Here is a 26,125-nt window from a genome sequence, read left to right on the forward strand (position 1 = left end):
AAAAAAGAAGCATTTCTATTCTAATTTATGGAGCCACATGCCTAATAGTCCAACTAATTATTATGGACATAGCCAAGAATTATAATTAATTAGATAAGAAGAATTAAATAGAAATAATTAATAATAGATAAATTTAATAATATCTTATGATGAAGTTTCTTAAAAGCTTCAAAAATGCAAATTTTATTTTTTACATATTTATAGATAATTAATAGATTAAATATTTGGCAAATAAGTTGGCCACGTGTTGCTTATGTTGGCAACCTATAATTCAAGTTAGCCATATAGCATACATGTAGAAAATTTGTCCTATAAGTTAGACATGTGTCAAAGGTTCTATAGATTGTCAGCATTTAGTAATTAGTTAGATAATATATATAGAAGCAAGAATTAAGCTTTTATCATCCTTGTCAATGTCTTTCTTATTCTTAGTATTGTTTCAAAAGTCTCTAGTCTTCTTATATTTGGAAATAGCCATCTTAAGCTTTATATTATGCTATCTTTGTGTAAATATCTATGTGAACCCCAAATTCACCACTCATTAAATTGACGCTGCACAACAGGTTCTGGGGGTGGAATGGAAGGACTCCCAATTGTGAAATTTTTGAGTTAATTTTAATGTGGATGTTTGTAGTTCAATTCAAATTAATTCCTTCCAAGCAATGGTTATTGACATTAAATTAAAATGTTAAATGAAATTTACTATGCAAACATAATAAAAATAATTAACTAAGTTGTTATTATTAATTGACCGTAAGAATAAAAACTTAAGTTTGAATTAAAAGTTAAAGTTAAAATTTAAGTTAAAAATTTAAAGTTAAAAGCTAAATTTAAAGAATTAAGTTAAAAGTCAAAAATAAAAAATTAAGTTAAAAAATTAAAATTAAAAGTTAAGTTTAAAAGTTAAAGTTAAAAGTTAAAGTGAGAATATTAAAGATTAAAAGTTACAACTTCAAATTTATTAGCAAAAAGGTGAAATGCGGAGATTACAAGTCATTGTGAAGATAATAGTAAAAATAAAAATAAGAGAGGTGAAAGCGAAGGTACCTTGACAATATGCAAGGATTCAAGGCAGTGACCCCCTTCTACTCCAAAATTTGCCAAAATTTGTAATCAGCTTCGATTTGAATGAATCTTAGCTTGTTGCAAGGCTAACTTAAAGGCGCTCTTAATCCAATAAATCTCGTTGCAATTTAATGATCCAGTTCTAAGAATTCTTCCTTTGAAGTTGAGTGATCCAAACTGCCACAGCGACCAACCCTCTTCACTTAGAAATTCACTAAAAATTCAGATTGTCTTTAAATCCAACAAAACTTGTGTCTTTCAGAGCTTAGCTTATAAAGCTTGATGATCCAAAAATTTAAAATGAAGAAAATTATCAAGTACTGAGAAATGCCTTTCCGAACTCAATTGATCCAAATTGCAAAGGCAGTCGACTTCCTCTTACTCAAAAATTCACCAAAACTTCTTTCTTGCTCCAAATCAAGCGAGTATTATCTTTTTGGAAAGCTAAAAACAAAAGCTACAATTATTTGGAATTTTACTTTGAAAAAAAAGAAACTGAATGACTGATTGAGGAAAATCCGAGGCCCTTGAAATCCTTGAGGTATTTGGAAGGCCGAGGGAGCTATCTACCTCAATGAAGCATATTTTAAAACTTAATGACCATCCTTCACAATTCAAAATCCATACACACACAATCACAAGGTTCAAAATGAGATTTAAAATCTAAATAAAATTAAGATTAGAGTTTTGGCCAAATTTTGGCATAGCTCCATCCTTCATCCAAAAGAAGAGAGAGAGAGGGCTTGGAAAACCAAGCCTCTTTTATACAATTGAGTGGAGGCTCATAGAAGGGTGGCTACATCTCCACCCTTGATTTTTAAGATTCCTAATCTAGATCTATGGCCTTCATTTATCCAAGAGCTAATCTCGTTACTAAGGCTAATGGCTCTTGTAAGTCGCCAAAAAGGTATTTTTTGATAAATCTAACTTCACCATTATATTCAAAACATCTTTCATTGCTTCACTTGTATTTTGAAGGAGAGGGTGCTGATATATATATATATATATATATATATTTTTTCACTCCACAGGTTAAATCCAGTGCTATCATTGCATTAAAAAGAATCTCATTAATTAAAAGAACCACCATGCGGCTTGAATTTGTCGAATTTAGAAGAAAGCTCAAAATTATCATTGCTAACTTCACTTAATCTTTTAGAGAATTATAATTCCAACTCCTAAATCATATGAATGATTATAGGTGCACTCATAGACTTTTAGTCAACCCTCATAGAAATTACTAACAACCTCTAAATTATTAAACCAACTAAGTTGTTATTCTAATTTTCTAACTCTTATTACTTTAGTCTTAATTAACCTAATTCAAAGAATTAAGCTATAATTTATACCATCAAGGGTTGTAATCCTAAAAATTCTATAAAACTAAATTCTATTTATGTAAATCCTAATCAAACATGCTCAATTATCATAAAATAGGAAAAGAAAAAAATTTAAATTTTAGAATATAATTAAGATCTCACAATCTACTCTTTTTTAGTGACACGAAAGTGTATTGATTCTTTGATTGCTTGTGATTCATATCCCTAATACTTTGACAAGAGTACTAATTTATTTTTCTTGTTTTGTTTTAGAAGTGAATAGATTTTTTTTTTTTTTTTTTTTTTTTTTTTGTGTCTTAAAAGTTTTCAATTACATACTTTAAACTAATATTTTTTATTTTTTTAAAACTTATTATTTTTTTATAGAATTTTTTATTTGATATTAAAATCTATGAATTAATTTTATTTAAAATGACTTTTGAATTTATTAGAATGGCATATTATAAAGATAGAAAGAATAATTATAGATGCTATACTTGAAAAAAGTGAAAAAAAAATTACAACTATTATGGATATATATAAGCTTCTTAATATTTTTATGAAAAAAATTATGTATTACTAATATTAACTATAAAAGTACTATTTCTATACCTATGGAAGAAATCAACAATAAGATTTAATGTTTATATAGAAAAGTTGTGCAATTGAAAGAAGCAAATAAATTAATCTCTTAATTAAATCCAAGCAGTCTTGCTACTACAAATATCAGGGATGCAAAGATTAATATGCTAGAGATATTTGATGAAACAAGATCAAAACTTTGAGGATTTTTATAACAAGTCAAGATCTATCTTAAGTTATATATTTTTTAATATTATGATGGATTTACTCAAGTTGGATTCATAGACATACTACTATCTAAAAGTGCTTTTTCTTGGTTTATATATTTAATAGAAAAAGATTCACAAATCTTATATGATCTAAATTCATTCTTAGAATTTTTTACAAGTATATTTAAAAAAAATAACCAAGAAAATATAATAGAGTTAAAATTTCTATTTTATAATAAAGATCACCACTAATTATCATATATGTTGCTAAAATCTAAAACTTTGTTTGTAATGTGGATTAGAATAATAAAATTCTTATTGATCAATTTTGATATGTGTTAAAAGATAGTATCAAAGACTTATTATTAACAATGCCAAAAGCAAAGTCATTGTAACAATTTATTGCTTAAGCTATTGCATGCAATAATCATCTATTTAAAAGATGCTAAGAACAAAGTTTTGATTTAAAAATAAATAAATCAACATATGAAGAAAATCAAGAAGTTATTCATTAAGACTTAAACCTATATAAATTGAAACAATACATTTTAAATCTCTCATTGTACAAGAAAAGACTTGACATTATTAAAAAGCATTGTGCTTATATTGTGGAGAACCTGAACACACTATTCAACATTATGTAAAGAAACAATGCAATTACAAAATGAAGAACATTTTTTCTATATCATAACTCAGATTTTTTTTATCAAATTAGAAATTCATAGTTTTAATACAATCCAACTTTTATTTGTAAGTACAAGAGCTTTCATGCATATTGCAAAAGAAGAGATTATCTTTAGTTATTTCTATTACAAATATTTTTAAGCAATATTTTAAATCAATATAAGAATTAATAAGAAAATTTTGAAAAGAAAAATATAAATAATCTTCTAAAACATTGTTTTTATAATTATTTAATTGAACTTTAAGAAGGATCTCAATCGCCATATGAATCAATCTATAACTTGTTACAAAATAAGTTGTTTGTACTTAAGGAGTATATTGATGAGAATTTGGCCAAAAACTTTGTACCATTCAAAATCTCTAACATAAGTTCTTATCTTATTTTTGAAAAAATAGATAAATTATTACAAAAATATATAAATTATCAAAAACTCATTGAGATTATCATTAAAAATAGATATGTTTTATCTTTAATATTAAAACTTCTTAATTAATTGAATCAAGAAAATATCTATATAAATATAGATATATTATAAATATATAATTTGATACAAATTAAAAAAATATAAATAAAAGATTACATTTTGAATCATAAATAAGCCTTCTAAATACAATGTCAAGCCTTTTGGATTCACAAATATACTTGTTTTTTTTAACATCTAATGAATAATATTTTTTGAGAGTTTTTAGGTGATTTTTCTATTTATTAACTAAAAACTATTATAATTTATTATAAAAAAAAATTAAAATTAAAATTTAAATTTATTAAATATTACAAAAATTTAAAAATATTAGACTATATGCCAAGATGTAAAAATATGTATTTTATACAAGTCAAGTTGGCCTTTTAAAATGCATCATTTTAAATAATGGGCTCAAGATTGATCCTAAAAAAGATTAGACTATCATAGATTAGAAGATTTTAACAACAACAAGAGATGTACAATATTTTTTTTAGAAATTTTTAATTACTATAGAATTTTTATCAAGAATTTTTTTAAGTTGTAGCTCAATTTATATGTTTGACTTAGAAATAAAAATTTAGGTGGAATAAAAAAATAAAATTAGTATTTAAAACTCCAATCTTGTATTTTTTTTTAAAGCATTTTGTTTTATAGAAACCAATGCATCAAACTTTGTCTTAGATAAATAATCATTATAAATGGAAAAAAAGACAAATTTCATCTATTAGCTTTTTATTCAAGAAAATTTTTAATTGTTGAGAATAATTATAAGATCTATAATTTATTTATTTTATTTTTTTTATAATTATGGATTCATTTTAAAAATGGTTTCATTATCAAGAAGGTGCTTCTAATCCTATGAATGTTTATATAGATCACAAGAATCTCAATTATTTTATGTGAGCTTGTGTTTTAAATCACTGTCAAGTCCATTGAAGCATGTCTTTGTTAAGATTTGAATTCAAGATCACTTATTAACTAAAAAAATAATAAGGTTTTTTAAATGCTCTTTTTATACATTCTTATCTTGCACCAAAAGAATGAAATGTAGATTTTGATCAATAATAAACTATTCTTTTGAAGCCAAAGCAATATTGTCTTGAAGCAGTAAAATCAACATTGATTGTTAATAGAATATGTTTTAATCAAGTTTAATTAAGTATGTTTCTAAATCTTCTTATTTATGATATTAAAAATAACCTTTTTTAATTTATGATACTTCTAAGTTTGATTTTAGGAAAAATCTTCTTTATTTTGAGAGATGCTTACATATTCTAGAAGATGAAGCATGATTATATTCTTTTCGAGCTCATCACAATTTTTTAGCTATATAATATTTTAAAAACAACAAGATCTTAAAATTCATATCTAGAGATTTTTTTTGGCCTTAAATTTAAAAAATAACTAAAATCTTTGTTCAATCATGTGATGTTTAATCTAGATAAAAAATTCCTTGTCATTGACCCTATAGACACCTCCAATCATCACTTATATCAAAACATCTATGGTCTTTTGTTTCTATGAATTTTATCACAAATCTTTTAATTTTAAATTCACATGATTTTGTATTTATGATAGAAGATTATTTTACTACAATGGTATATTTTGTATAATGTATAAAAATTATTACTTGTGAAGAAATTGCTAAACTTTTTATTTACAATATTTATTGTTACTATGGATTGCTAATGAGTATTATATTAGATAATGGGATTCAATTTGTATGAAGGTTTTGAAGAACACTTTTCAAAGTATTGATGGTAGACAAAACACTATCTTTGGCTTTTTATTTTTAAAATGATGGACAAACAAAATAATGTTGTATTATGTGAAGACTTGCTTAAGAATGCACCAAATATTTTGCTTAAAAGAAAATTAGAAATTGCGAGAAAAAAAATCCTAAAAATTCTAAAAGAATCTTAAATAAATTTTAATTAAACCTTAATAATTCTAATAAAATTTTAATCAAATTTAAAAGTAATTTTAAAGAAGTTATAAAAAGAACATAAAGAAATTAATAAAAAATATTTAAAAAATATTCCTAAAAAACAATTATCAAGGCATAATATAAATAAAAAATCTAAAGAAATAATAAAGAAATGTTTTAAAATATTAATAATAAAAAAAAATCAATAAATTCTAAATGAATCATAATCAAAGCCTCAAATTGTCTTAAATAAATCCTCAACAAATACTTAGTAAATTCTAACCAAATCTTAATGAGATCCTAATGAGATCTTAAAAATCTTAACTAATCTTATTCAAATTCTAATCAAATCTTAAATCTTAAATAAAGCCTCAATTAATCCTACATCGGATTAAAATATTAATAATTAATAAATTAATTATTCATTTTAACTCAAAATTTTTAGACTTTTTAATTATTTAATTAAAAAAAGTATTTTTTTAAAAAAAGATAAAACTTACCAAATAGATAATAAACCTTTTAATCAGCTTAGGTATTAGTAAGCCTCCTTAAGTAACATTAATGCCAATCTCTCAAGGCCAATATTTCTTGATTTCACTATCCAATGGCTCTTAAGTTTTGCATAAATATTAAAAATTAAGTCTGATATTAATATGCAAAATTTTATTTTAATCCATATAGCAGATTGCTGCAAATCTTTAAAATCCTCACTGATCCTTTGAACTCTAATTCTTGAAACTTTAATACTTTGAATTCCAATAACCTTCATATGAACTATTCAATTAATCTCAAATTTATAATAAATATTTAAAACAACAATAAATACTTAATTAAAAAATTATACTTATAGATTATCTATCAATCTTACAAAAAAAATCAAAGTATATGCTCTTTATATTTTTCAAAATCTAAAGTCACAATAAAACAATCTTGACTTTGCAAAGCCTTCACAAAGATAATATCATCTCAAATCACCTAAAATAAATATCTAAAGAGCCTCATTCTAGTTTGCTATCAAACTCCACTCTCCAATCAATCAAAGAACCTCAAAATTGCCATAGATATGTGATTTTATGCCTTAGGATTTGATTTTTATCTTAATTCACAACCAATTTTCTTTGGATATTAATTCTTGGTTTCTAAAAATAATTTCTATTATATTCTATTCTTAAATTTATTTTAAAGATATTTATATTATTATTTAATTTATTTATTTTTACTAAATTTATAGTCTTATAAGAAAAAATTAATAATAATAAATTATTATTATTATTAAATATTTTTATTACCTATCTATTTTTTATCCATGTTTGGCTAATATATCTTTCAACTAGGCTCTTTTATAATAAAATCCATATTTTTATCTTTCATCATATAAATATTTTACTACACAATAATAGATGAATTAAGTTTTGAAGTAGTATTTAAGATATATCTAGTCAACTATCATCAAGATGGTTGGACAACTCTTTTGTTGTTGGAAAATTTTACTTATAATAACAAAATACATTCTTGTATACAACAAACATCTTTTTATATTAATTATGGTTATTATTAACATATGTTTAGTAATTTTAATTTATATTTTTAAATTCAAGTTTAAAGTAAATCATATTATGTAGTATAATAAAAAGATATATTATGTAAGAATTCAAGGTATGTTTGTACATTAATTTATGATATGTTGTTATAAATGATTTGAATAAAACTCTTAGAAAAGTGTTAAATATTTAATATTTATAAGCACTAAAGTTAATATGGTATGTCATATTTTTTAATATTTTGATATAAGATTTTTTTTTCAATACAAATTATTTATAACTATTCAATATATGGAATAGGAAATCAAAAAATAATTTTAAAGAAAATGATTGAAAAAATTAGAAAATATTTTAAGATATTCAAACTCTTCTAATTTTTAAAATTTATAAATAGATTTTAATTAAAATACCACATTTTTCTTGTGGCTTTATTATATAAAGAATCATAAAATAAAAAAGTTAAACAAGCATAGTTGATGTTTTTTAATTAGTCTGTATTTTCTTTCTAATAATTGTTACAAAAGATATAATAATTTTAAAATGATTATAATTAAAGCTCACATAGTTTGAATTCTTCATACATGACTTTGATATCAAATTCTCTCTAAATAATTAGAGTACAAAATCTATACTTACAAATATATCATATTAGATTTTAAGCATTATTGTTTGTAGAATAAAATATAATTGTAACTTGATTTCAAATATGTAAATATTATGTAAGAATATATTAAGAAGTAAAAATTAACTAAAATATTGAATTATAAACAAAACTATATATTGAACTAGAAATTAGACAACACTTGAATGACTTCAAATTTATGCTAGGAAGGATAATATGGCTCATGTTATTACACATTATGTGTACCACAGCAAGGTAAATTGAAGAAAACCTTCAATGAGAGATTTTAAGAATAAAAAAAATCCTACGAGTTTATAGAATTATCTATACTCAATTGTAAACAAATGTAGAGTATTTTAAGTGGTTATGAAAGAATCTAAAAGATTTCAATATATTTTAAAAGGTTTTAAAAAAAAATCAAGATTCCTAAAAACCCCAACAAAGTCGTAAATATATCTAGAAGATTTTAAAAGGTATTTAAAACCAAAACTAGTTGTACACCCACAGCCTCACTACTACTAACAACAAATTATACAAAGCACATCAATACTTCATACCTATCTATTTCTGAAAACTTACAAGTATGACTAAAACCTCCTTGTAGTATACATATATTTTAACAACTTCAAAACAAATTTACATAACTACTTAATCAACTACAACAGCCACAATAATTCAATATTAATGAAAATATCTTATAAAATTAACATTGGTTGAGGCCTTCAAAACTAATTTATAAAATGACTTCATAACAACAATCTACTAATAGTTCTGATAGTCAAATAAAATATGACACAATCTCATAAAACTTCACATGTCTATCACAAGGTACTGTTAAAAGTTAAAAATCTAAATAAAAGAATAAAGGAAACAACCAAAACGAAATTAAAACTAAAATCTTAAAATATTAGATTTCTAGTTAATACAATATATTGTACTTAAAGACAATTTATAATCACGAGAGCTAAAATTGTAACCCAAAGTATATCAGGTACATCTCACAAAAACTCTTCCTCACTAAAACAACACAAAAACTTCCGTAATCAAGCCATTAAGTGGTCGATGTGAAAAATGATTATTCCATCCACAATGCCAAGAAATTTAAACACATAATAAAGACCATTCCTAACACGACTGTAGTAAGTACGACAATTACAAATATTTCAATAAAAATTAATAGTGCCTCACATAATTTCCAAACAATCGAGCATAAAAGATGACTACACTGAAAGAAAAAAACGATGAAACGACCAATATGGATTATGAGACCGACTTCCTCGATGAAAACTACATACGCTTCCAATTCGCTTCTCTCTTTGCTTCATACTCAACTTGCCCATTCCAGTTATCCACACCCCGCTCATTTCTCGACAAGCAAGACGACGATCATCATCACAATCTTTCATCAACATCTTACTCTTCTGTCATCTACCCGATTTCCTCCGGTCTATGACAGCTTCCACTTCTCCCAGCATGCCTCCGTTCAAAACCCCGCCCACACTTACAAACACCTCCCTCCAACACGATCCCCATCTCCCTCTATTCATGCCCACACACTCGACAGCACAGTCCCAGAATCTTATTCAAACTGCTACTTTCCGTATCACAAAACTATCCCCTCCGCCCCCTCCACCAAAATGCCACCGCACTCTACCTTCTCTTGTGATCCCAATGGCTGCTTCGCCCACATTCACTTCATGCTCGTCAACGCTACTTTCTATGCATGTCATGGCATCCCAGACCAAAACGAACCCGGGCAGCCACGAATACGTCCAACTTGCATGTGTCTCTTCCTTTCGTACCACAATCCCTCAACCCACCACAAAATCTCGACATCAACCTCACCCCGCTCTACTCCTTCTTACCGTACTTCAAACGAAGCGTTCAAACGAAACAGCCAAGATCGTTTCCACGTTACTACTCGCAAACACCATTCATCTCGATCATCACCAAATCAGGAGCCAGTGTTAATAGAATCAAAATGATGTTGGAATGGCTAATACGCCAAGGAGGATCCGCCTCATTGCGAGGACCCAGCCAGACCTCAACGTGATCCACTCGACCTCGAACGCCATCACCGTACTGTGCTTTCGTCCCCGCACCCATGAGCAAAGCCGCAGCCTTGGCGCGGCCTTCGAGGTGGTGGGTCCCCCAACTACTTACCAAATCTACCACTGCTACCAAAAAACACACAAGCCTACTTCATCAGAATATCCCTGATCGTGGCCCCATCTGCCTCCTCCTCCGCAGCCTTCTTCTTTGAGTGCCTCTTCTTGCCTCCATGCTTGTGTGTAGAAACATCCGCCTGTTGGTCTGTAGAAACATCTCCAACACTCTTGGCAACGGACTCTATCATAGCAGCCTTCTTACTTCGAATAGGCAGTGGATGAGCCTCGGTGTTGAACACAAATTCAGTCAACGGCAGCACGTTCGAATCGCCGAACAGCAGGTACAGATACTTCAGAGTCTCTCCCACGAAAAACGTCTCCATCTTGTCCCTCTTGGGAGCTGGAACGCTCGTCACGTCGTCGAGAGATGAATAGCCCCCACTGCTCACCTTCGTGTGAGCCTCAAACGCTTGGAAAATCTTCCACCCCCACTCCCGGTACCTGCAAACAGAGGCCACAGTAAATACACCGAACGATGCGCAATCAAAAGCTTGAACGCGTGCCAGGTACAAATCCCGCAACCTTCGCATCATTGCATCCCAACCCACTATCAGCGCGTAACCCCCACACGACACCACTGAAACGACTCCCATCGTCCACGACAACAGCAACACAAACAGCCGCTGCACGTGTGCTTACATGGGATTCTCGGTAATCCGATAAAGCAGAAACAGAGACTCCACAGTCTCTGGGCGTAGAAGATTGTGGCGATCTGCACGCTTGATGCGAATGTCGTGCTTGTAAAACGAGTCGTCCCTCCCTCCTTCTACTTCATGGTTTTCTCCCTGCACAAAGTTGTCCCCTCCTATGTTCAGATGCTCCTCTCACTAAACACGACGCACGCGGTAAGACCCAAAATCCTGAACACTCCCAAATGAAGAGCGCTCTCAAGGATGAGTCGAAAGAACCTACATATATGTTGAAGTAAGCAATCTCTGGAGCAAGTCCTGTGGCGGTGACGTTATACATCTCATAGCAAGTCTTTCCCAATTCCTCCGCCAGCTTCAGATCTGCCAGGTCACTCTCACTCAACACACCTGGGCAAACACACCATGTCTCAAACTATCAGTGCCGGATATAACAATCGCGATACAGATACGCCCCAAACAAATCAAAATTGCGAGCCTCCAACTTTACGCGCACAAAGAAAAACCAACAAAAATACACAAGACAACGCGAACCGCTTTTCACAACAATCTGTATTCCAACAAAGAAACAAAAAGAAAAAGAATAAACACAATCCTGAAAAGAAAAACCACTCCTGGTTCAAACAGATGCGTGCATTACCCTCCGACATTGCGTCCTTCAAGGTACGACCTCTAGTTGCACCCAGTGCGAGGTTCCCTGCTAAGAAGCAAACCTGCAAAACATTCTCACCGCAGCGCACACAACCACCACTTCAAAAACTCTCAAATTGCCAAATCTAACCAGATCTGCACCCTGTTTCGGAATTGCGCACAATGAACAAGAAGCCCTTCTCGGGGCGAGGCAAGGAGACAAGCAGCCCGGAAGTGCAGTTATAAGAGTATCGACTCAGAACAACCCGCAAAATAGTACGCGCAACCAAGCAAACAAGAGCTCCTGAATCCTACCAGATGATCCATCTTTGGGTGCAAAGCAGAGCCGGCACCATTTGGTAGCTCTCCCACAAAAACCAAACCATTCGGTTCGGACTTGGCGACCAGCTTGTGCCGCACCCCTCCCATCGCCTCCTCGTACATCTCTCTCAGATAAGCCACGCTTGATTCATTGTGAGCGGCGCCGCCATGCTGTATCCAGACCTTCAGCAGGTACTCGTAATAGCTGTCCCCGCGAGATCCCAGCCTTATGTTGTGTCCTTCAAAGTTCCCTGTATCCGGACTGCAACATTGTGCACTAACCCTCGTCAGCAAGCCAACCTCCGAGTTCGCCCATGCATTCAACCACCGCCTGCAAGCCTGTCTAATACGCGCCAATCCTGCTGCCCACTTGCGCTCAGAGCAGCGGTGTAAGACGCCAGTAAGGACTTACCTTATGAAAATAGGAACCAAACCCTCCGTCTTTGGAAGCCTATTGATGTGCTCGTACACGGCCATCGCTGCTTTCTCATACTTCGAATCTCCCGTCACGTGGCTAAGATAAGAAAACTCCAGCTGAACAGAAGTTGCTTCAGCTGTGCTCGCAGCGCCGCTGAAATCGCCCGCGCGGCGTGCAGTCCTTTCCTTCAGAAAAACGTCACTGTAAGGAACGGCCGACTTGCTGTTGGTGAAGGCAGACATCAAGCGATCGCCTAGATCCTTCGCACAGTCCAGGTACACCTCCGGATCCGGCCCCACGATGTGAGCCTTCCCCGCTGCCCCCCAACCTTTGCTCGCGCCTCCTCCTCTCAGATGGTAAGCGCTAAGAAGGCCGCCTAAAACACGAATAGTTGTCTCGAACAAATTCACCTGCACATCCAGACCACACACCACGCAGGCATCAAACAACCATCGCGGCACCTCCTTCGGGTTGCCCACCTACGCGACACCATAACACTACAGCGCCGAAGACCATGCTGGAGGTAAATAAATCACCTGTCCCCTGGCCGCAATTCTCCCCATCAGCTCTTTCTGTATCCAGGACCCAGCATCCCGAACGACATCTTTCAACCCCATTATCATGGCAGTGTCCAGAGCATCTATCACAGTGACACCGAGCCCGCCCAAGTCGTCCACCCCTGCTTTCCTGACCGGCTGCAATTCGTCATAGCCCTGTGCGTAGCTTGTGTACCCCTTCCAGGCATGCACAAAAGCTCCCGCAACCTCTGCTTGCCGTTGCTTCCACAGTGCAGTGTCCTCAGTAGTCTGCGACAACAAAATCCGGCGGCACGCAAAACTGCGGTTATGCAAACTGTCTACTCAAACATCACGGACAAAAGAACTTCGACTTGGACCTACTTTCTCGTCTTCCAGATCAACGCAAGCATTCTTCGCATCGACGTTGAATCCACTCACACTGATACCGCCGCCGTGAGCCACCTTCCCTGGGCTGCTGACCTTTGGTGCTCCCTTTCTATTCCATAGCTGTGACAACGTTTCAGTGCCTTCGAACCTTTTCCCGACCTTCTTCCCGTGACTTGCAGCGGAGTGTTTGGAATGTGTGACTGCAAGGTACATGAGACCCGTAATCAAAAGTAGCAATAGTAACTGCCCAATCCCGCAGGATCCACATTGCTTCTTCACATTGCTGTTACGTATAGCTTGCACAAACCTCTACACCCACGCGAAACAAGCCAACAGTTAGCTGGGCTGCACCTCGCACCCATACCACACAATTCAGAACCACATGCGATCCTTCTGCCCACTGACCTAACAAGCACCTCTCCGCAAAAGATTCGTCACTTTCCATCGCAGATCCAACATCCGGGAACTGCTTCTCAGATCTACAAATCTGCATTCCTTTCAAAACGCAAACGTCTACACTCTCTCGCAAGCTTGCGGCGCACTCCTACACAGCCACAAAAACCTGCCGATAGTGGCTGCCTGCAGCAAGTAGTTTCCAGTCAAGCAAGCAGCGGTGAGAATGTCAGAGCTTACCCTCAGACGAGTGCGCCTCCGAAACTTAGCGTTGTCGTACTTTGTGTCTTTGTTGGAGTATGGCAGCACAGGTGCCATGTCTGTCCCTCGATCGACTCCAGAGCATCACTCTCGCGTGCTTGCAAACCCTCTCAAATCGCCCAGAACCACCGGCATTTCGTCCTGCTGCAACTGTCACCCAAGCTCAAAGGCGAGATTCGGTCGAATGCTGCGATGGTCTGCCCCGTCTTCTACAGGTGATGCGCACGCCCTGGCTCCTGTGGTCGAGCTCTCTCCTCCCAAGGATCTCGCACTACCACGACATCATCGCACCCTCAACAATTTGCTTTTGACCCTCTCGGCTCTGGGACCAAAAACGAACATCGGACCGGAAGCTCACAATGTATCCTCACCAACTTTCAAACTCTCGGGCGGACGCGCCAGGTGCCGGAACCCCAAATTTAAGCCCCCACCACAGAGCTCGTGACAGGCTCCGCTCTGGCGACACTCCTCGCACCACAAATGGAACAACGGAGCAACGGATTCAAGGACGAGGCCTCCAACACCTAAGCCTCCTCTCCCACCGACCTCATGGCACATGTTAGGTCAAGACCACCCTATTAAACCCCTGCTTCCGCGATTTCCGCATTACACCGACAGAATGCCTTCCCTCGGCTAAAAACGGCAAATCCTTGACCCCAAAGACGCTTTTGCCATCTACGACCGCGAATTCCATCGTCTAACAATAAATAACGAAAAATAATTAGGCACACCACCTCCGACGCGATCTGCACCCGCCCTTCTTTGGCCTCTCCCACCAGAGGCTCCCTTCAACAGGAGGTTGAGTTCCGAACCCGCAAGTGGGAGCCGAAATCAAGTACAACAATCGACCAATTATCCGGGTCTCGCGGAAAAAACCCCAGATCTGCACTGCACGAAGCCACACACAAACAAGACAACGAATGGAGTCCGGAACTGGGACGTTCGCTCGCTGCGTGGCGCCCAGTCAGACCCGACCCTTCTGGCTGTAAGTAAATATATGGGAATGTTTTTGGTGTTTATAAATGTAATTTTGAATGTGCACATTGGTTCATTAGTCATTGATCTTTTCTTCACCTTTTAATAGGTAGCTAATGTTTCTTATTTTGAAAGTTACGGCTAGTTTTGATATCAAGATGATTCTAGACATATCTCTGGTAGAATACACCTTTTATTTCTTGATATCTTTTGCTTTCTGCTTGGTAGCATTGTTGGTGTGGATGGAGGTTATTCTTACAGATATTGGATGTTTAGAATGAATTATTTGAGGCATGTTGTTTTGTGTACTTTTTAAATTTAGTCATAGCATTGTTTTATTTTACCGCAACTTTGTTGTATAACTTTTTAATAATCATATTTAAGACATGTTTGAATTGGTTTTCATTTTGAATCTTTTTAAAATTTCTTATGAACAGATTTAGTGTTTTTAATTGCACATTAATGAAAATTCTGCATCACATTCCACCTTTCTGTGTGAAAAAACTCTTCAAATTATATTACAATGTATTTTAATATATGAAACTGATTGTGTATTTTTTCATAAATATTCACTTTTGTGGAATTTCTGTTTAGTCATAGCAAACTTTTTGGAAGTTCATATTCCTTAATGATATGCAAAATTACAAGATATTGTTTGGTTGTTTTTGTAATTTGTAAAATTGTACCAAAATTTATCATCTATGCTTATAGCCTTTACTAAGCTAAGAAGTGTGTGTGCACTAAGACCATTTTTTTTTCTTGAAGTGTAATTTTAAATTTTTGGTATGTCTTTTATATTAAATAATAGTTATGAGAACTTATTAAATCTCAAGTAAATGTGTCATGAGCATATTCTACACAAAATAGGTTTTTGTTAGTATCATTGACAATAATTCAAACAATTTACTAAATTAAGTTGCTAAATAATATGCTTATCCATACATACATACATACATACATACATATACACATACATCTATTAAACCTTAATAATGAGACCTATGAATTATAATTCTTTTGTATAATTTTCTATAAAACAGATTTATAGTGTGAGTTGTACAATCTTGTTTGAAAGTGTCAAGATATGTTTTCATAATCTATTATGTAAAACAACTTAAGAAGAGACAAATACATGGGATAAACAAGAGGAAACAAAAATCCTCTTTGATTTGCTACATGCATTATTGTTTTCATCAAAAGTGAAGCAAAACTTGAGTTTTTATAGTCGTAACAAAATGAAGTTAATGTTGATTGTATCATAAAATTATGCACAAATACATAATATTAAGAATGATGCAAGCTCAAATCATAATCTTGTGCATGAAGAAACTTGTGCATTGAGGTTATAGCATGCATTGATCCAATTGATTGATGGTTTAGTGAACACTTGAAGCAACTATTGTGGTAGTAAGCATTGCTCTTGCATGGAAGAAGAACAACAACTAAACACCTATTAAACTCAACTTTTCCTTAGGATAGACTCAATGGTAAATGATTTTATGTCGTTGTCATGTAGATAATTTTCTATAGCAGTTGTATGCTACAATACTAGAAGTAATTTGACTTCTTAGTTTTTGTACATTGAAAATAGGTTTGAGAATGATTGTTGATCTTATTGGGAAGAAAAATGATGTATTGGGTATATGTGAAGATATGAGGTGGGAGATTTTTTTATATCTATTCACATTTCAAGTTGGACATTGAAACAAAGGACAAAAGAATCACTAATCTTTAGTTTGTATCAAATCAAAGATTTAAAGAATGCATAGTAGTTGCTAATAATATTGTATCAATTATCTGCATTCTTGATTTTGTTAAAAACTAGGTGAATTTTAGTACTAAGTAGCTTCTTTCTAATTCTTTGTACGATGGCTTATTTTTTTTAATGCATAATATTCTTTCATGTGTAGAAAATGTTTGAGTATATAGAGAGGTGCAATTTATATTACTTTTATTTTTGTACAATTCTATATAATAGAAATGAATTGATTCTAATTGCTAAAGTAGTTTAGGATTTTAAACCTACTTTTGTGTTTTTGCAACTTTTTTGGTTGAACTCTTTAGCGCTTATTGATTTGTATAGATATTATGGTTTTTAAGATTGGAAGTTGGCAATTTTTGCAAGTTCCACTAAATAAATAAAAAATTATAAAAAAATAAAATTGAAAGTAAAATTGCTTTATAAATATTTTTACAATTATAATCAATGGTTCAATTATGTTGATTAAATATTTTGTTTTATTTGCTATTGAAAAGTCTTGAAGCTTTTAAAAGTTTTTTAATATAGAAGTTGATTATCCGGAAGTTATTTGCATGGCTCTTTAGCTAATAAGTCTTTGACTTTATTGTAATAGTCGATTCAATTAAATTTGGATAATAATAATTTTGATAACTTAATTCTAAAAGACAAAATAAACTCTTCTTGACAACCTCTAAGAAAATCATTTCTATGTCATTTAGTTTTCAATCAATGTTTAGGTATTTATTTCAATAGTGTTAGCTTAGGTGTTTCTCAAACTAAATAAATATCTTTAGTGACTACTTGTGCTGATTAATTTATTTTCTAATTTTTTATGTTTACTAATGTAGTAATATATATATATATATATATATATATATAGAATGATAAATTTTATCCTTATGTAGTGTATATTGATTTAAGATCCTTTTTTTTGCACATGAAATTTGTATTTCTTTATAGACTTTATAATATCAATGATCCTAAACGCAAAAGAAAAAACTACTCCAAATAGAAAGAGAAATCTAATTGCTTCATAAATTGCCGATCTATCCATCACTCACGCACATGACCAATAGTAGAAAAGCTTACTCAGAGGGGAAGTTAGAACTACTCAAGAAGCCAATAATAATTTGTATAATCTATTATTAGATATGTAAGTTCAATTTGAAATAACATTGCTCATTCTAATAAATAATTTTTTTATTCACAATGAATAGTCATATAACTTACAAAATATTTAAGATTTATTTTTTTATCACAATAATATATGTTCAAGTAGTTTCATCTATAGCATCTATCATTCAAGTGGCATTGTTGATGCACACTTAAATCATGATATGTGGACTAATTTTTTTAATGTATTTCTTTGATATTTGTTTGTTTATTTGTTTGTTTATTTGTTTGTTTGTTTGTTTTTTTTGTTTTTGTTTTTTTTTTGTTTTTTTTGTTTTTTTTTACTTATATCAATTAAATTCAAATAAAAGTTTCTTCTAAATCAAAATAATATAATATTTGTAAGTGGCTTATGCACAATGTTGTTTCATCTATTGGTAGAAATAGTAGTCCTAAAACAACAAATAGAACAATTTTTTAATTTTATTCACTTCTTCTTACACTTGTTTTTTGAATGATGTTTTAAGAACAAAATATAATGTAAGTTTTTAGAAAAGACTTGCATGCAATATTACTTTCATTGCTACTAAAAATATTATGGTTTTTACTATGATAAATGCTACATTGTTACAATAATAAAATAATACGTGTACTTTACATAATTTCTTCTACTTCATACTTTGGAATACATCAATCATTTTTGTTGCTTTAAGAATCTTGATCAAAGTATATAAAAAATTATGTGATTCTTTTGTGGTTAAGATTTGGTGGTTTTATGATTTGAGAGTGTGGCATTTGTAATATATATATATATATATATATATATATTTGGAATATTTGGAATATTGCTATATAAATCATGGTTTCTATTTTTTTTTTTTTTTTTTTTTTTTTGCACAATTAGCATATTGGCAAGAAGACTCTCAAAAGCATATGCATGCAACCAATGACATTCTATCAAATTTCTCTATTGATCTAAAAATTAATAAAAATTATAATCCTTTATTTAATAGAATGCTTGTTTTATCACAATGTTAAGCCACTCCATTTTCTACCTAAACCATTCTAAGTAAGAAGTTCAAATAGTCATGGATCTCCTCTTGTACACTTTTATTAAGAAGTCCAAACAACCAAGGGGTAGATGCCTACAAAAGAGGAGGTGCCAACAAGACCTATGGTAGAAGAAGGATGTTAATAATAAAGAAAACCAAAAACAAAAATAGTAATGACTAGATTAAAGCTCTAAAAGTTTTAATAATGGAGAGGTTTGATTAATTACATTTAAAACAAGGTATTTTCATTCAAGTCCAAGATGATGTCAAACTACAAGAAAGTTGTAAATAGGACATACATACTCACAAAATATACTTACAATTTAATGCATGATTGTAAAACTATCTTCTTTGTGAAAACTAGCACAACAAATACCTATGTCATGGGTACTTAGTGAAGCGGATAGGGTGGAGGGGAAGGGGAGAGAGAGCCTCACTCCATCCAGGCCAGGCCATGGTGAGAGGGAAGGAAGGGAAAGTAGCGGTGCGCTTCACCGCTCCCAGGGAAAGAGCTGCCTCGACAGCCTCTCATCCCCTGTCGCCCTCATATCCTCTCACATAGTGCCCTTGCAAATTCCACCACTCCAAGATTCACGAGTGTTTTTCTCACCCACCTCAACATCTCTGTTTTTTTTCCTCACACTTTCTACTCATGAGCTGGTCGCATATTACGGTAGTGGCACCAACTTGTGGGGTGCAGCTTTCCTCCTTTGGACTCAAACCAAGTGTGTTATACAACTGTGGGCAGGATTTTGAATGTGGTTCGAAGCTTTGGAGTATTGTAATTGGGGTGTGAGCGATCCACTTTAGCCTGGAAGAAGATGCGGAGGAGAGCGAAACACTGATTGATGTTCGTTTTGGTTGCTCTTCGAATCCTGAAGTATCTGTTTTGAGCAAGAAGTGCCGTGTAGATTATGTCACTTTGCTTTGGAGCTTCTGCGTGAGATAGGGATTGTGAAATCCTTGGTGCAATTCTCGCTGGGCTTTCGTATTCATCATGTCAGCTCAATTCGCGCACTGTTTTGGGTTACAATGTGGATTTCAAGGCGACCCAATTCATCATAGGGCAGTAGTGACTACTGCTTCTCTGGTGTCTTGCCCCTCAGCTTCGTCCGTTTTAGGTCTGGCAATGTGCACAGGTGGACACTGGAGTGGTTTGCAAACTTTTCGGAGGAAGTTGAAGAGTCCTGTGAAAGTGAATTGCTCTGTCACATCAGGCACAGATGCTACAGCGGCAGGAGAAGGTGTTGAGATAAAAGTTTCCGACTCTGGACGTTCAAGTAGTGACGACACCGTAATTAGCGTAATAAGAGGAGAGAAGAAATGGATGATGGCCACTTTGGCAGCCATGGTGATGGTTGGAGCTGCAGCAGTTGGAGAGCCAGCAATGGCGTTTAATTGGTTTGGACAGCCTAAAGTAGAGAAGGATCCAGTGGAGCCTTTCACTCTGTATGGCAGCATATTGTAGGTGACTCCACGTCCACCCTCTTTTCTTTCCCGATTTGTGACCTATACCCTTGCACTCTCGTAATCTGTATGAACTGGAGCTTTTTGATCTTCTGGAATATTTAATAACCTTGTTCATTTCACTTCGTCATGACCTGTTGGATCCATTTCTTCGTGGAGAATTTTAACTCTAGCAGTCCATTTTTCTAATGGGCCTGCAAGTTTGGATGGTATAGAGATTCTTTGAATGCAAGGTGTTTCAAGAATCTTAGTGATCAGTAGCTCTTGACATGGCATATGGTTGTGCAAACTCTATCGGGATAAATTGGAGGACAGGAACTTGCTCTTTGAATTTGCAATACTCACGGTCCTTAAAATACTGTGTTTCGTTCTCATTACAGAATTGTGTTTTGAGAGTTATATAAATGCTGTTTTGAGGGGTTTGGGATTGGGTGCTTGGATGGTGCTGCTCTGACCACAGGAAGAAATACTTGATCGAAGATGTAGTCGATAACAAGGTCGTAGGGCGGAGGAAGGGATTCACTGCGTCAACGTGGTACATACTTTTTCTCACCCCTGGTTTTTCATCTTGTAAATGACCAACAGATGCAACATGTAGAACATCTCATGAAAATAATTACGCCCGTTTTGCATTCTATGGTGATACATCTTTTTGCAGTGTAAATGCCCTGGACGCAAGCAAAGAAACTCCTGAGCTGCAAGGCGTACCAGCTGGTCTGAAAGTAATGAACTCCCTTCTGCTTTGATCGCCTCTTTATATTAATTCAATGGAAAATTATTCATCTTTGTTCTATACTGTTGTGCTTGCGCAGCACTGCAATACACTTTGGGATTGTCAATGTCTCTTTCCGATTTCTACTGACTACGACGAAGTACTGAAATCGTTCCTACACCTGAACCTCCTGAAATCAGACATACAGTTGCCTTGTTCAATTAGGAGCGAAAGCTACTACCAGTAGTCAATAACATGCATGAGCGTGTGTGTTTTAGGTGACTATCATTGGAGAACCATCGTGTGCAAAAGGCCAGGGACAAACTAGAGAGGAGTCATGTGCTACCCCATGTGAGAGGGCATGCGAGAGTGCTGTTTCACGGCACTTGGTGGAGGTCAAGGAGGAGACGGGTTACGTTTTGGACAAGTCAGATGTTAAAAAAGTTACTGAAAGTTGCACCTCTCAATGCTTTAATGAATGTAAGTCTAATTTGTAGCTCATTTTAAAGCATATCTGCGAATGAAAATAGCTGGAAAACATGAGTCATGCTCGTCATATCTCTAAACATAGATCTTGCTGCGGCAGTCTGATTCTGACTACTTTGGTATGTCAATAACAGTACGGAAATTCATAGGCTATTTTCTACTTATTCGATCTGTGATGTGATGCTATCTGTAGGTCTCAAGCCGGGAAAAAGCATTTCATTTGTGTTTCCGTTCCGACCACACTAACCAGATTTTAAGCATCACCGGGATTTAATTGTGAGTCTACATCCACTTGAAACCTGACCTCACTTTCGTATTTGGTTGTATTGCCTTCATGTCACTATGTTTGATCTGTAAGTTGTCTTAATGATGTTGTCAAAATGTACCAAATTAGGGTGATGGTACTTATTCTTATTTTTATTTGCTCAGTGGAGTTGTGAGTCTCGTTTCAATAATTTTACATTTGTATTCTGTAAACTGAGCCTCTAGATGCCATGTATTCTGTGTTCTGCAAATCCAAGGATGCTGGACCCAGCAGAAAATAGCTGTGATATGGCTGAGGGGGATGGTTCAATACTCCATACGTACTTTCCGTTAGGAATTGTGCACATGGAACAACTGAGGCGAGAAACTGTCGTAATTATTTAGTGCTATGAGAGCTGTTCATCTGCTACGAGTTTATTCGAGACTTTATTGGAGCAATCACAGTTTTTCTTACTTTTAGACAACATCTTTAGCGTTTCTCACAAATTCTACGATTATTTACCACAACTCTTAGTGTCCAAGTAGTTCCTTTTAACTATGTCACTGGTTGCACAATTGCAATGTCAAGAATAATACTTCTTCTTACATTTGTGCCATTTCATTATGTTTTTCTGTGATGAATTTTGAATAGAACCATCAACAGCATTACCACAGTTCACATCACATTGGAGTATACCTGGAGTGGAAATATATTAAATTTCATCTGTTCAGCATACGCTAGTGACACAACAATGTTTCTTATCAGATCTTTTGCAACATTATTTCAATCGGTAAATATAGTAAATCAGTCAGTTCAATTACTTTGGGGTTGTGTGTTGAAGTTTGGAAGTGAAAATGACAAAGTGTAATGGAGTGTTCGACAAATAATAATACAAAATGAATAAGAAATTCTTTCGATGTGGAAATTTATTTTGGTTGTTTTGTTTTGTTTTTTTTTGTTTTTTTTGTTTTGTTTTGTTTTGTTTTGTTTTGTTTTTTTTTTTTTTTACTTCAATAAATAGTTAATTTATTATTCAAGAATTTTTGTGGTTTTTTAATGTGGCACACCAGAAGTTCTAGCATTGTGATAAATAAATTTCAAACGTTGCTCTTATAGAGTTTTATAATCACTCCATATTCTCAAACGATTCTGGTATTTTTTATTTCACTGAATCTCATTACAAATTGTTAATTATATGTGATTTTTATAATTGTGGTGTTATACTAAATTACCAAAATCATATATTTAATTTCTTTTGCTACAAAACATTACAATAATTATTTGCAGATAAATTATTAGAAGGATTAATAGTACATATACTTTCATAACTTTTACACTTGTTTTAATGAGCTAAACTTTAATATAAAAACATAAACCTTTATTAAACAATAATTTATTAACTTAACTTAAAAATAAAATGATTAGATCTTATCTTAGATAGATCTAATATCAACTTATAAGGACTTTAAAAATAGTTGTAGAAATTAGCTAGCATATAAGTTTTTAATTTTAAGAAAGAACATAGCTATTTTAGTCATATTGAAGTGGTATTCTTTTGTACGACAAAATACTATAAAAAATCAAGGATTTTGTTTTTTCTATTAGAAGTATTCTATAATATACTACTTTAAACATGAATTGTGAATATTTAATACAAAGAGTAATAAATGCATATTAAAAAAGTTTTAAAATCCTATTTGAGGATTTTAATTTAATTTAATTTATTATTTTTACTTACAATATTTTTATTTTTTAAAATATTATATTACAAATAATTTAGCTTCAAAATCTTAATCTAAAATTGATTTAATTTTTATTTCAAAAAACATCAAATTTAAATTGGATTTCAATTCAATCAAGTTAATATATATATATTTATTAAAATTCACACTACGCCAAATTATGCAATTATTCTTTAGTCTATAACAAATCCATGGATATAGATACAACTACAAAGTTGATTATGTAAAAAAAAGTAAGTTTAAAGACACAAAAGAATACAAAGATCTTAATTCAATGGGCTAACAAGCTAAGTACACAAGTCAAAACAATTTGTAAACATCTACTAAGAACATTCATCTATAACATATCCTCTCCAATCACTAGTCTAAGGGTTATTTATCCCTAGTCTCATACAAATAATAATGTGAATTGGAAGAAGAGTTTACTACTACTTTTTATCCAAATAAATCTCTCTAAAAAATAAATATCAACTATAGTTCATATTGTCAATTTAGTTTTGTGTTTGTAATGCCCAATAGTCCTAAATTTATGCCATTCAATAAATCAGTGCAATGTACTACCATCCTTCTACAAACATTATAAGTAGCTTGTTCCAATTCAAGACTTAAAACAACCTTTTCATGTCTAGAGGTCAAAGATAGGATGCACTTGATATTCTAGTGGATCAACATCATCTTCTCTATATACATTAAGCTTAGGCAATATTTTGTTTTGAGCCAATTCCATTTTTCTTAACAAAGAATTTCCAAGCTCCTATTTCATAAGATTAGTCTTTTTCTTGTGTGTTTTTGATTTTGGTAGTTTGTTGGATCATCTCATGTTGTAGGTTTAAAGGCTTGTTTCACATTGATAATTGGAATCTCATTTTTTAAGGTTTTGACTATTTGTGGTTATTGTGTGAAGATTTTATTTATTTATTTATTTATATTTTAACATTAGTAGATGTAAGTCTAAATTTTTCTTATTAAATTTTGATGATTGTTTGTTTGATTGGCTCTATCAATGTTATTTATATTCTATATATTTTAGTTGCGGTCCACTTGAATATAGTCTATTGTCTAGATTTCTTTTGGATTTAGAAGATTCTAACAAAAAGAGAGTTTTGACACACATTTTTGAGACAATGGTACTTTAATACTCTTCTATATAAGTGTGAATGTCATTGTTGTTCTTAGTGCTAGTTTATTAAATATAATTTTGATATTCAAATTTAAATATTTCTTGTTTATATTAGTTTAATTTAAAATGTGATATATACTAACTTAATATGTTCCAACCTCAAATGTTTGATTTCATGTAGGTTTCTATTGGAGAGCTTAAGTGCTACAACATCACTATCTACGTCTTTGGATTTACTTTCCAATTTCCATGTATAAGCTCTAAGCAACAACATTTGCATTCTTATCACCAATCCAAGAACCCTTCATATGATATGATCAAAATAAAACATGCAAGTATAAAGAAATTAAAAGACCATGGATAGGATCAGTTGGATGATATCCAATGTTGCAATAAAGAAATACAAGAATAATAGAATGTTATTCATATTCTAATAAGTCCAGATAAGGCTCCTCTAAATAGTCTATATTAACAAGTTGCTCAAACCTGATGTTGGAACTAAAGCTAGTCTACTATATTTCATGCTTAATTATAGCAGATGTAAATAAAATTTTAAAAGGATTGGAGAATGTATCAAATGGCTAAGATAGTCATTTACATTAGACAATAGAGTTTTTATGGTGAATTTTCAACCAGACTTAAAAGAATAGAAATCCATTGAAAGTCAGCCGTGTGGACTTTGCCTAAAAATGATGTCTTATTTTTCAATCTTTTTGTATAAAGATGGTATATATTTCATATATATTTCTTTTTATTGACAAGCTCTTGAAAGTTGTGTCTACAAACAAAATGCAATAGTTGAAGAGTATGTGTGTATTTTATTTATTTATTTATATATAAATATTTTATTATGAAATGCATAGATATATATCATTTATACAATTGACTTAGTTCAATTGATAGAATGTGTGGTTTTTAACTAAGTGGTCATGGAATTGAATTCCATAGTTGACAAAGAATTGAAGGAGGTTAATTCTAGTTATCTTTGTATCAAAAAATAGATCTGATATTTTGATTTCACTTTTGTTTTTTTATTTTTTGTATATTGTAAGAATAATATATTGTATAAATAATATATATATTAATATATAATAAATTCTTACATATATTATATATATATAATATATATTCTTACATATTAATAATATATAATAATATATATAATATATAATATATAATAAATTTTTTTTCTTCTTTCACCTAAAAAATTTATTATAGGGGAGCTTAAATGAAATTATATTAGCTAATTATCTTAAAAATATAGATAATAGATAAGAAGGTAATAAAAATTAATAAGTACTAATACTACCTTCTTTT

The 26,125-nt window shown here is 32.2% G+C and overlaps 2 protein-coding genes across 2 annotated transcripts; one reads left to right on the forward strand and one right to left on the reverse strand.

Moving 5' to 3' along the window:
* Nucleotides 1-10,380: 10,380 nt before the first annotated feature.
* On the reverse strand, nucleotides 10,381-14,999 carry LOC112287912 (mannosyl-oligosaccharide 1,2-alpha-mannosidase MNS3). Its single transcript, XM_024531531.3, has 9 exons — nucleotides 14,136-14,999; nucleotides 13,554-13,811; nucleotides 13,134-13,403; nucleotides 12,592-13,007; nucleotides 12,174-12,441; nucleotides 11,869-11,941; nucleotides 11,494-11,618; nucleotides 11,221-11,366; nucleotides 10,381-11,022 (listed from the first exon to the last, which is right to left on the reverse strand). The coding sequence occupies exons 1-9, from the start codon at nucleotides 14,211-14,213 to the stop codon at nucleotides 10,611-10,613; spliced, it is 2,046 nt and encodes a 681-aa protein (XP_024387299.1). The 5' UTR covers nucleotides 14,214-14,999; the 3' UTR covers nucleotides 10,381-10,610.
* A 4,480-nt stretch (nucleotides 15,000-19,479) lies between these two features.
* Nucleotides 19,480-22,551, forward strand: LOC112287241 (uncharacterized). Its single transcript, XM_024530061.3, has 6 exons — nucleotides 19,480-20,501; nucleotides 20,965-21,039; nucleotides 21,163-21,226; nucleotides 21,495-21,696; nucleotides 21,896-21,978; nucleotides 22,224-22,551. The coding sequence occupies exons 1-5, from the start codon at nucleotides 20,035-20,037 to the stop codon at nucleotides 21,946-21,948; spliced, it is 861 nt and encodes a 286-aa protein (XP_024385829.1). The 5' UTR covers nucleotides 19,480-20,034; the 3' UTR covers nucleotides 21,949-21,978; nucleotides 22,224-22,551.
* The last annotated feature ends 3,574 nt before the right edge of the window (nucleotides 22,552-26,125 follow it).

The sequence above is a fragment of the Physcomitrium patens genome, chromosome 10, assembly GCF_059467195.1.
Source record: "Physcomitrium patens ecotype Gransden chromosome 10, ASM5946719v1, whole genome shotgun sequence".
NCBI lineage: Eukaryota > Viridiplantae > Streptophyta > Bryopsida > Funariales > Funariaceae > Physcomitrium > Physcomitrium patens.